The sequence below is a fragment of the Tenrec ecaudatus genome, chromosome 12, assembly GCF_050624435.1.
Source record: "Tenrec ecaudatus isolate mTenEca1 chromosome 12, mTenEca1.hap1, whole genome shotgun sequence".
In the NCBI taxonomy this organism is placed as follows: Eukaryota; Metazoa; Chordata; class Mammalia; order Afrosoricida; family Tenrecidae; genus Tenrec; species Tenrec ecaudatus.
Window position 1 is genome coordinate 131,396,935 of NC_134541.1, and position 12,834 is coordinate 131,409,768.

At 50.5% G+C, this 12,834-nt stretch overlaps 1 protein-coding gene across 1 annotated transcript in view; it reads right to left on the reverse strand.

Annotated features, from left to right (window-relative positions):
- Positions 1-1,824: 1,824 nt before the first annotated feature.
- The window catches only part of LOC142422972 (uncharacterized), a 35,958-nt gene continuing 24,948 nt past the window's right edge, over positions 1,825-12,834 (reverse strand). The window contains exons 7-11 of the mRNA XM_075528172.1: positions 12,173-12,209; positions 11,733-11,974; positions 7,540-7,943; positions 6,943-7,135; positions 1,825-3,505 (exon numbers count right to left, since the gene is read on the reverse strand). Of these exons, the coding sequence (XP_075384287.1) occupies positions 2,664-3,505; positions 6,943-7,135; positions 7,540-7,943; positions 11,733-11,974; positions 12,173-12,209 (1,718 nt within the window). The 3' untranslated portion in view covers positions 1,825-2,663. The remainder of the gene's footprint in view (positions 3,506-6,942; positions 7,136-7,539; positions 7,944-11,732; positions 11,975-12,172; positions 12,210-12,834) is intronic.

Consider the following 12,834-nt stretch of genomic DNA (forward strand, 5'->3'; position numbering starts at 1 on the left):
CACGTGTGACAAGAAGGGCGGATCCTAGATTCAGGATGGCGGCCTAACTTTGGATGTCACTGAGCCTGTTTGACCTGTCCTCTAGATCTCCATAGAAACCATTCTCAGTGGGGTGTAAACCCCACCTACAGGAACCATGCTAATGGGCACAAGCCTTTAGGGAGAAGTAGCCCATTGTCCTTAACAGCAGGGAGTAGGGCCTGCCTGTGGTGGGACCAGACAATAGTCTGGCAGCTGACTGCTTTCAAGGAGGTAACTTAACAATCATTTACCACTAGCTGCAAGCAGTGTCCTAAGTCTAACATATATTTGGGGAGACGACTTGGGAGAAATAGTTGTTTCCCACGCTGAAGCCCAGGGGGAAGGTGGTGAGAAGAGTGAGTTCAGTTAGAAGCCCCCAGTGCTTAGCTCACTGTGGATCTTAGGGGAATGAGCAGCCTTTGTCACAGCGGATGGAGCGAATTCAGTGCGCCAGTGCTTGCCAAACACAGTATGTGCCAGGCCCAGGGCTAGGCTTAGGAATCCAATTATAAGATGGACGGATGTAAAGACTCAATGTGGAGAAGACCACAATCCTCACAACTGGACTGATAGATAGCATCGTAATAAATGGAGAAGTGGTTGAAGCTGTCAAGGATTTTGTCTGCCTTGGATCCACAACCGATGCTCATGGCGGCAGCAGCTAAGAGCTCAAAAGATGCACTGCATTAGGTGCATTTGCTGCACACGACCTCGTTAGTGTAGTGAAGGGCACGGGGTTACTTTGAGGACTAAGGTGCACCTGACCCAAGCCATGTTGGTTTAAATTGCCTACTATGCCTGTGACACGTGGACAACTGAATGAGCAAGACTGAAGAATTGCTGCACTTGAATTATGATGTTGGCAAAGAATATTAAATATACCATGATTGCCAGAAGAACGAACAAATCTGTGTCAGAACGTTTAGCAGCCAGAATGCTCCTTAGACGTGAGGATGGAAAAAAAAAAAGCGAAGATGGTGAAACTTGGTGTACATACTCGGGACATGCCATCGGTGAGACCAGTCAGGGAGAAGCAGCACGTGATTGGCAGAGGGTCCGTGAACAAGAGGAAGACCCTCAGCCAGGTGAGTTGATAAGCGTAGTTGAAACAACGGCTCACACACAGACAGGAACGGTGGAGATGGCGTGGGGTCAGGCGGACTTTCATCTGTTGCGGGGAGGTTGCTAAAAGCTAGTAGTACTCACTGGCACCCAACAAGGTGCTGCAGAGTCGCCTGGTGTTTAAGAAGCAACTGGAATGGTCCTTTTAATTGATGGCTCCCTTAGATATATGTGGTTTGGCTTTGAAAGGTGTATCCTGCCTAAACTGCTCCCAAGGAGGGCATAGAGAGTAAAAATGTGCAGTCATAGGAGGAAGGAATCGAAGTCTTTGGGTTTCTAGGCAACCCTAGGGGACCCACTGGTCAAACACCATTTTCAAGTAGAAAAACACAGAGAAACCTCTTAAGAGGTCACGACATTATGGGCAGAAGGGGTTTGGGGAAAGGTGTTTTTTCCTTTAATGTTTTATGGAGACTTATTTGTATTAGTCATGTTTAAATCTTATTCCATGATCATCCACCCGATCGTCTTTCAGTAGGGAGTTGGATGGCTTCATGGTTGTGATCATCACAAATTCTCCAGTTCTCCAAAAGGATCTTATCCTTTTTTGGGCAAGGATGCTTTTAAGGTAATCATATTATATTGTATTAACTTGCGGAGCTTCAGAAGAAACCTTCTAGATAGAAGAGAGATTTTTCAGATGTTGGCATAGGTATAAAGTACACCAGTCCACACACGAGGTCCAATAATGAAAAAATATATTCAGAAACAAAAGCAACGGCACAAGCATGCATCTACTAGAGTCTCTCTCAAACACTAAACCCTCTACCCCAAAGCCACATTCCCCAAAGCGAAACCGGAGTAGCTGTTCTTTACAATGGTCCAACACATTGTTTATTATACTGGTCTAGAGGCATTAGAAGATATTATAAGCTTATCCTGAATCAATTAAATTGTTGGAAGTGACTCGGTTCTTTAAACAGTTGAATTCACGTATCCCTGTTCCAAGGGTTACAATTATCAGTCAAAATGCTTCTCCTTTCATTCTATTTGGCACAGTGGCGTCACTAGCAGGGAGAGGTGGTGCATGCTGCAGCCAGCACCATCAGTGTGATATCCTCTGACTCCAGGGGCAGATGGACCAGCACCACAGGGGCAGGGGACGCCAAGGCAGAGGCATCTCTAGGGTTGGCATCACCTACCACCCAGCTTGGTTAAATCCTCGCCACCAACCTTCCCATCTCACCCTTCAGGGTATGGCTGGCTGGCCCTGCTCACTGTGTGCGCCCGGGTGTGAACCATAAGTGGCTGCACCAGATGACACTAACTGGTGACACCACCGCTTTGGCATGCAACAGTTCGGCTGTACAAAAGGCATGGCCAGTGTGGTTTCCTGGCACCTGAGGTATGGCGACTTTTCAAAATGCAAGCGAGGCGCCCATTGAGGCCCTGATTGCTCAGGGACTCCTTGATGCTGAGAGGAGGCAAAAGCCACCAATACAGTTTATACTGTAATGACTAGGTTTCTTCTTTGCGTCTATATTCTCAAAGTAAAATGTAAAAAGGTGTAGACGAGACAGTTACAGTATTTCCCCCTCTCCGGTGTGGACTCTCTGGTGTTTGGAAAGATTAGACTTACTACAGAAGGTTTTCCCACAATTACTACACCAATAGGGCTTTTCCCCAGTATGGATTCTATGGTGTTTATTAAAATTTGAGCTGTGGTTGAAGGCCCTGCCACATTCCCTGCACTTATATGGCTTCTCGCCAGTGTGGAGTCTCTGGTGTGAACTGAGCCCTGCGTGCTGACTAAAGCGCTTCCCACATTCCTTACACTGGTAAGGCTTTTCCCCAGTGTGCGTTCGATAATGGCGAACGAGGCTGGCTTTACCACTGAAAGATTTCCCACAATCTTTACACTGGTACGGTGCCTCTCCGGTGTGGCTTCTCTGATGTTTCAGGAGGTCGGCGCTCTGACTGAAGGCTTTCCCACACTTGCTGCAGTCGTAGGGGCGGTCCACCATGTGGGTTCTGTAATGAAGGGTGAGGTTCGAGCTGTGGCTGAAAGCCCTCCCACATTTGGTGCACACGTAAGGCTTCTCCCCAGTGTGTGTTCTCCGGTGTTTAGTAAGATTTGAGCTGTTGCTAAAGCTCTTCCCACACTCGGCGCATATATAGCGTTTCTCTCTCGTGTTAAGATTCACAGGAGCTAATTCAGTGACTCCTTTGGGACCTAGGTCTTGGTGAGGTTTTGTCCCTCTCTCCCTTTCAAGGATTGCCCATTGCCTTTCTAAGCTGGCCTCATGCGTGTCATCCACAATCGTGGGGATGACGTCCCTTGGGAGCGCTTCAGGCTGAGAGTCTTCTTCAGGCTTCTGCTGCCTACTTGTTGACTCCTCATTCTGGGTGTTCGATTTATAATCTGAAACAACAAACAGGATAGAGATGTTTTCGGATTTTTCTGCTATGAGGAAAACCTGTTAAGGAGAAATAGGATCAACAGATGCAAACAATCAATTCCGAAGTGATTAAATACAGCTCTGTGAGAGGTCACACGATCCCACAGCATATATCACATACTATATATAAATTATACACATGATATGTCATGTATGTATAATATATATACAAAAACTCACATAAACTCTCACTGACCATACTGTACTTTCTTTTTTTATTTTATTTTAAAATCATTTTATTAGGGGCTCATACAACTCTTCTCACAATCCACACATACATCATTTGCACATTCATTGCCCTCATCATTCTCAAAACATTTGATTTCCACTTAAGCCCCTGGCATCAGCTCCTCATTTTTAACTCCCTTTCCCTACTCTCCCCTCCCTCATGAGCCCCTGATAATTTATAAATTATTATATTGTCATATCTTACACTCTCCGACGTCTCCCTTCACACACTTTTCTGTTGTCAGTCCCCCAGGGAGGAGGTTATATATAGATCCTTGTAATCGGTTCCCCCTTTCCACCCCACCTTCCCTCTACCCTCCCAGTATCACTACTCTCACCACTGGTCCTGAAGGGTTCATCCACCCTGGATTCCCAGTGTTTCCAGTTCCTATCTGTACCAATGTACATTCTTTGGTTTAGCCAGATTTGTGAGGTAGAATTGGGATCATGTAGTGGTGGTGGTGGTGATGGAAGCATTTAGGAACTAGAGGAAAGTTGTATGTTTCATTGTTGCTACACTGCACCCTGACTGGCTCTCTACTCCCCGAGATCCTTCCAAAGAGGATGTCCAATTGCCTACAGATGGGCTTTGGGTCTCCACTCCACACTCCCCCTCATTCACTATGGTAAGATTTTTTTGTTCTGATGATGCCTGTACTTGATCCCATAAACACCTCATGATCGCACAGACTTGTGTGCTTCTTCCACGTGGGTTTTGTTGCTTCTGAGCTAGATGGCCACTTGTTTACCTTCAAGTCTTTAAGACCCCAGATGCTATCTCTTTTGATAGCCGGGCACCATCAGCTTTCTTTGCCACATTTGCTTATGCACCTGTTTGTCCTCAGTGATCGTATCGGGAGGTGACCATACTGTATTTTCACAGAAGCTCTTCTGCCATACTCAAATTGTATTCCTTTGAAATGTTCTTTGCACTTTGGGAACAAAAGAGAAGCCTGCAGGGGCAAGATTGGGTCTATAGGAGGGATGGAGTAAAGCTTCCCAAGGAAATTCTGACAGGAAGCCCTCGCTATCCTTGAAGAATGACCAGGTGCATGGTCACGATGGGGAAAAATAAATCCCTTGGCATAACTCTCTTGACATTTTCCTCACCATTACAGTTTCCATTTTCTTAAAACCTCCTAAGCCCCCATGATCATTCCATGTCCTTCCAGAAAAGTATCCAGATTATTCCTTTGGCCCCCAAACAGTCACTGGAACCTTCTGAGAGGATCTCTGCCTTCGACTGAACGGGTCCGGCAGCAGATCCCCTCAGAAGCCAGTTTTTGTTGGACTTTTTTTTTGAAGGCGCCCTCGTGCGGCTGGGCTGAGTGCATTACTGAGAGTTATTTGATGGCAGCGACATGTTGAAGTACATTTGGTCTGGAATAAACCCATGCATCTATGAACTGGAACCTCTATAGCAATACTTATACATGGAATACTTGTACAATCATTCTAGTGCCAGGCCCTTATTAATTTAAGTGGAAGTGCTTCCCACGAGGGTTTCACTCTCATATTTAACTTACATTGGCTCTGTCTCCATTAATTCTTTTAGTTATAAAGGGGGTTGTAAGGACAGAACTCAGATTTACTGTATATACTTGAGTATAAGTCGACCTGAATATCAGTCGAGGCACCTCATTTTACCTCAAAAACTACAATAAAAATGTGCTGCAAAACTCGGCTAATCCACTTGTGGTCACCAATCTCTCTTTTTGGAGTATTTCAGCAGGCAGTCGCACTTCTGCATAGTCCATCCAGGAGTGAGAGAAATCCAATCATACAGCTCCCTCAGCCCCACTGTCCTTTCTTTGTGAGTCCCAGCCTTCCTTTCCCACAGAGCTTCCTTGATGGTGACGTTAGTCACCTGCCTCGTGGCGGTCAGCGTGCTTGAGCGCCCTTTCTGGCTGTGGTCACTTCATCTCCTTGCGGGTTTCCTCATTCTCACAGGCCTGCTGCTTCTCCTCCGGGAAAGACTGACAGCCTCGCACGCCCACGGGCAGCTCTGACTCCAGTCTACAGGGCCACTGTGTCTCACTGGCAGTGAGGATTTTAGTATGATAAACGGAGAAAAGATTTACCCTTCGATGGACTTCTCCCTTCACTCGGATCCAGAATCAATGCTCATCAGAGCAGCAGTCAAGGTCAAGTGACGGATTCTATTGGGAAAATCTGCTGCACGAGACCTCTTCAAAGTGCTGAGACGCACGGGCGTCACTTCGAGGCGCAGGTCCACCTGACTCCAGCCAGGGCATTCTTCATAGCCGCCTCTGCAAGACGAAAGGGGGGCAGTGGCCCAGGAAGGCTGGAGGGGACGCAACTCATTTGGAGTGTGGTGAAGAACACAGAAGGCACCAGGGACTGCCCAAGCACAAGAACACCTGCCCGGAAGGGGGACGGCCACAGTGCTCCTTTGAAGCGAGGGCGGTGCGTGTCCATCTCACATATTTCGCACACACTGTCAGGGGAGACCAGTCCCTGGAGAAGGACATCATGCTTGGTCAAGCAGCGGCGGCTCTTTTGAAGGAGGATGCCTCTCAACGAGGACTGACACAGTGGCTCCAACACCCCAACAATGGGAGGGTCTGGGCAGTGTGTCTGTGGGTCACGGGTCACAAGCAGGTGGAACGGGAGCAGCGGACGCAGACGATTCTGTAAACTGTGCTTGGTGGGGATCCGAGCCTCGTTTTGTTTCTCTTGCCCTCTGGCTTCTACGTGGCTCTGCCGACGGAAGCTCCAGCAGATGGTCTGCGAGCGAGGTCTGGGCACGCGCTCACGCTTTTCTTCCCGCCTGCAACTGCGGGGCCTGTCGCCACGGCTCCTGCCCTGTGAACTCGCTCAAGGCAGCAGCTCTGGCGTGCTGGGTGCAAGGCCCTGCAGCCCCTCGGGCTTACTGCGGGTTCCGTGCAGCACCCTCTGCCCGCACCTCCTGCAATCGTCCCCTCATTAAACACACTCCGACGGGCACCCTTGGCACACACTTGGCAGCGTGAGGCATCTGTTTTCATGCCAGGACTCTGACGGAGACAGAAGCATCCTGGGGAGATCAAGAACCGAATCCTGCCTAGCCAAGTCAACGTCGGCGATCACCCCAGAAGTGGTCACCAATTAATTTGTTTCTCCAACCGCACAGGCCCCAGGCACGAGCGGCCGCCGGGTCGGTGGTTCCTACCTTGGCTCTTTCTCAGGGCTGGGGTGAAAAACTGCACCTCATCCGCCTCTTGGATGTGGAGAGGCTCCTGAGGCTCATATCTGTGCCTGGCCTCCGCAGGGGGCGGCTGTTTGCTGCTCAGGGAGTCTTTGCAGGTTCCTGAGGAGGGCCTCTGTTTCCATCGCTGCTTCCATTCCTCTGGAGGAGCCGAGACCTAGAGACAATTGGGGATGGCTGAGTGTGTGCCAAAGGAGGAGGGCGCTTTCAGCAGCGCTATGACTGGAAGGGCGGCGCAGGATCGCATGCAGCTTCACTCTGCTGGGAGCAGGGTCTCCATGGGTCGTAACTGACATGATGGCACCCAACAACAATACCAAGAACAAGTAGGAAAAAGAAAACAAACACACCACTCCATTTAATTTTAAAGCCTAAAATGTTACCTTGAAATGTTACTTTCGAAGAAAATGTTACTTGAGTGGTCAGAAGGAAACAGGGCCTAACATAGTAGAAACTTCCATTCAGCGCTTCTTATTGTATGGACACCCCCTGCTCTTCCCTGGCACCCCCTGCACCCAATCTCCTTGGACGAAAGAAAAAATACAGTTTCTACCATCCCACCTCTTGTCTTGGCTCATCCAGTTCCTGCTCCAGGTCTTCCAGGAGCGCCACAGCCTCCTCGGCACTCTCGGGGCAGTGCCCCCGCACCCAGGCCTGGAGCTCCGGGGGCAGGATGCTCAGGAACTGCTCCAGCACCAGCAGCTCCAGGATCTGCTCCTTCGTGCGCAGCTCAGGCCTCAGCCACTCACAGCAGAGCACCCAGAGTTGGCTCAGGGCCTCCCGGGGCCCGGGGGTATCATGGTACCCAAACTGCCGGAAGCGTTGGCGGAAGGTCTCCAGGTCTGGAAGGCACCTTTGTTGCTCCTCCTCTTCCTCAACGTTGATAATCATAGACCCAACTTGCTTCTGCGGAGGCCTGGGGCCTGGAATTGTAGCCATGCCCCGTACCTTGGTCATCACACCAACTCAGGACACAGACTGATGAGAGATGGGACTCTGGGTATTGCGGATATTGGTTTCTTTAGTTTTCTGGCTCTTGAAGGCCACACGTTAAACCTAAAAAAACAGGGTTACCATAAAATTACCAAAGAGGAAAAACTGTCTAATAATCAGTTTTTAAACTCCTGGCGTCTGTTGACTTGGATTTTACACTCCCACCACCACTCTCTTGAGAAGCACAGCGCGGCATCAATGTAAATTACACTGAACTTTGACACGCACATCCTTTCAGAATCTCACCTGAGTTCCCAAGGCCTGACCAAGCTCCCTACTGCTCCATCGGTATCTTCAGCAGGGACTCTTCTTCTGAACCCCTGTCTCATCCAGCCACGTACCCATTTAATTTAATAACTCTCCTCGATGCGCTGTCGACAAACATCTCAAGGGTGATATGTCTAAAATTCAAAGTTCCCATCTATCCCCCTGAAGCCGGTCATCGCAGTTAATGGTAACGCCATCATTCTACTTATTAGGACCAAGACACTTGGGAGTCCTCCTTGACTCCTTATTTCACTCTTTGTCCAGTCCATTAGCAAGGCCTAGCCGCTCTACATTAAAAACATACCCAGCATTCAAGCGCTTCTCAGTACCTCCAGTACTCCCCCCTGGTCCGTCATCTCTTCCTGCATTCCATGCGGCCCCCTGTCTAGTCACGAGGAGCACGAGGGATCCCATGACAACAAGATAAGCCAGAGCGCCTCATTCCTCTGCTTCCAACCTTTCAAGGCTTCGTGTCTCACTTAAGAGTAAAAAGCAAATTCACCGCAAGGGCTGAAAAAAATCGAGGTCTCAGCCCCGTCAACTCTCGGATCTTAGCTGTGCAGCCTGCCTCGTCCACGCTATTTCTTAAGCCAGACACACTTCCACCTCCCACCTGCGGGCTCCTCCTCTGATTGTTCACAGCATCCTCTCTCACCTCCTCCGGGGTCTTTACTCTGACGTCACCCTCTGGGCCTGTTTCCGCTTTGAAGACAGCTAGGGTTGTGGCTTGTTAAAATACAAGTCCGCTCACATAATTCCTCTGCTCCCAAACCTTCGAGCCAAGGCAGCATGTCTCTCTCACACGGAAAAGCCACAGACATGGCAATGGTCACCTGATTCTAGTCCAACATCAGCTCTTGGGGGAAAGAACTGCCGCCTCCCTTGTTCACGTCACTGCTAAATTTCAAATGTCTACAGGCTGCCTAGCAGGAGCTCACACATCTGTGAAAGGAATGTGATCAAAGGACCCACACAAGTTTACACTTTGAAAAGGACATAAAGAAGTCATTGGGCATTGTAGGATCTTCCTTCCCCCCCCCCCCAACCATCACCCCCCCCCCACAGGTGGATAGTCCCATCAGAGGGCTGAGGGATACTGGTGAGAAGGGGGAGTCAGGAGAGGGAGGGGAGCACGGCTGGGGGAGCAGACGTGCAAGGCTGTTGGTAGGAGATGGGAGAGGACCAACCTCCGGGTGGGGGAAGAACCACTGAAAATGCTTCTGGGGGCCCTGGCGTGGGAGTGTCCCTTCGGGGCACATCCTGGGAACCCAGTCCAGTGACCATGGAACACGGGCACGGAGTCCTGGAAGCTCCTGGGCGCACGGCATGCGCTAGAGTCTAGAGGCTGCATCAGTGAGATCGGAGGCGGAAACTCCACTGGGAGCACTGGACTCTACCTCAGACACACTTGTAATCTGAGGACATAACACTGAAGATTCATGGTGGCCGAGGAAGCGGAAGGCAACTGCACCAAACTTGCTGACCTGCCAATAGGCAGACATCTGGGTCTTGCTACATCAATGCCCTCGATGCGGTATTAAGATAGACATTATTTCAGCCAACCTGCGACAGACATTCTCAATATTACTGACAGTTTTCCCTGACAACCAACTCCCATTGTTTGTGTAAATAGTGTCCAGCCACGAAAGGATCGATTCTGTACAAGTGAATAATTAAGGTATTGCGATATGGAGTTACCCTACAGTGGCCCAATATCCCTCCCTTAACTGGGCTTTAAAAAATTAGGACTGGGGGCTAATGAAAGACAACATTAAAGGACGATATCTATGCCCCCGGAGATGATCAATAAGACTCTCTACCATAAATTAAGAAGGAGGGTTTGAAAGGGAGCCAAAGGCAGATAAAAAACAAACAAAAACATAGATTCCGGAATGGGTCTGGGGCTCACACGAAATCCTAGCTCCAATTTATGAACACTTCTTACATCTATACTCGCCTTCGGGACGGGAACAGGGAAGCTATGGGTGATACAGCAAGGTGTGGCAAAGAAATTAGATGGTGTTCGGCTAACCCAGAGAATAGCACCTAGGGTCTTCAAAGCTTGTTTCTAAACAAGAAGCCATCTAAGTGAGATGTCCACTAAGTCCACTTGGAAGAAGCATGATAACATCAGTCAACGAAGGATTGTAAATCCTATAATCTGAAGCCAAAGGAGGGAGTAGCATCAGAGCCTAATTGTGAGATTCTGGACTGCAGAAGGCTGTGGGTGGCAGTGGGAGCCCGAGACATCTGTGACATCTACACAGGAAATACGCCTCCGGTGATTGCCCTGTATCCATAGTAGAGGGCTGGGTGGAAACCAGTTACCAAACAGAGAGCACTGGAGAGATGACGGTAGCTCAAAGTGATAAACCTGACTTGAAAGGTTAAAATCTTGTCAGTTGATTCCCCCACTCTGATGCAAATTGGGACTGATGTGGTTTTCAACATTTTCTGTATTATTTATTTGTTCACATAGGGTCATCTCAGAGGTCATTGGGGGTGCCCCTCTTGAATTTTTGTTGTATGTTTTTCTGTTTTTCAGTGTACGAAACTCAGGATTGAGGAACCTATAGGGACAGCAAATAGAGTAAGAGTTTCTGGGAGGGCGGTGGGGTGGGTATGGTGCAGGGAGTGGGGTAAAAGGGAGCTGGCTTCAAGGAGTTCAAGAAGAATGATTTGACACTGCGGTAGCAATTGTACAATACTGCTTGATGTGATTAAACCATGGAACGATATCTGCATCAGCTACCAATAAAATGGTTTTGGAAAAAAAAGTTCATGGAAAAATGCAATTTTAAGAAATGGCATTTCCTCACAACCTTTTTAAAGCCCCTTCTGCATCATTCTACCTACCACCTTTTGTGATACTAAGTGGATCCCTGGCAGCCTTCCCGTACCTGAAACCAATTGTCTGCCTCCCAGCTCTTTCTCTCCTCGGTTTATGCCCAGCTCTCTCTAGCTCTCATCTCTCTCAACCCATTCACACATACAACGTGTTCACACACAGTTTGATTGGCACAGAATCCACCCGGCATACAATAGTTCAACCATATCACCACGAAGAGATGTACGATCATCCCCACAATCAATTTTACAACATTTTCTTCTTCTTGGTACTCTTTGTTATTAGCTCTTCACACCCCCCCCCCGCCCCCCAACTCGCCTTGCCATTAATCCAGTTACTGTCTCGACAGATTCACCCAACCTGGATTTACACTCTAACCGCATCAACAATAAAATAGAAAACGAACCCCAAACCAAACCGAGCGCCATGGGCGGGAAAACGGCCAACACTGGGGCAACTTTCAGGCGCCCACCGCCGCTCGGCCGGCCCGCCCTTGGCAAACTGAGGGCGAGACGTGCACGCGTCCTCCTCGGGACAAAGCCGACGCGGGCTTTTCTCGGGGGACCTTACCCCGACTCCCCGGAGCTCCAGGGCGGCCTGGGTTGGTTCTGGGGGCGCACAAAGAAACTTCGGGACGGGAACCGACTCGGGGCTGCAGGGCCGGGCGCGCTCCTCTCGGGGTCCCCGGCCGCCGGGCTCGCTGCCGCTCGGAGGCCGCCGCTCCCGCCCCGCCGCTCACCGGGCGTCCAGCGGCTCCGCGCCGGGCCGCGGGCGCACACGGCCAACCGGAAACGCGTCACCAGCATCCTCCCCGCGACCCCTCGAGGCTGGGAGGTCTTCCCGGGGTTCGGGCGTCCGCGGGGCGCGGGCGGCAGCCCCGCCTCCCGCCTGTTCGCAGGGCGCTCAGGACGCGTGAAGCCGCCGGCCGTTGGCCAGGATGGTCGCGCTCGCTGCGGACCGCTCCGGCGGGAGAGGGGGGGCACAGGGGGGTCCCCAGCCCCGAGACACAGCGAGGCAGGGGCTTGGTCCAGCTAGTGTACCGCGTGGACTTCCGACCCCAATTCTTTGTATCCTCCGGCCCATCACCGCGTGAGACCTCGGTCTGCGTCCGGGGACGTGGTGCCTAAGGGGGGGGGAGGGCGGCTCCAGAAGCCCAATGTCGGTACCCCTTTCAGACTCCAGTCCCCGGGTGTGTGTGTGTGCTTTTGGGGGTTCTACGTTCCGTATTAGAGTGGTGTAGTCGGAGGAGACTCTGCACTATGGACTGTCGAAAGAAGTACAGCCAGAGGGCTCCTTAGAGGCAGGGATGGAGAGACTTGCCCCACTTTCTTTGGACTTATCAGATGAGGCCGGGCCTAGGGAAGGGCACCATGCTTGGGAAGGAGGAAGACCCTGGACAAGATGGATCGACACAGTGGCTGCAAACATGGGCCCAGCCTAACAGTGGTGAAGATAGCGCAGGACCAGGCTGGGTTTGCTTCTGTTGTGCATCGGGTCGCTGAGTCGGGGCAATCTTGGTAGGATGACCATGGGCGCGTAACAACGCAGCTTTGGGGCCATTGAAAAGGGCTAGTGAGAAAAAAGGCAGGGGATGGTGCTGAAGAATTGTCCCCCCCCCCCACGGTGGCCATGCACCTGCGCATTCAAGGGCAGCAAGGGCTATTCTGAGAACTTAGTGGGAAAGCTGACCCCTTCTGCTCCATCTCGCCCTCGCCAGACTTCTCCAAGTTCAATGGACATGGCACAGG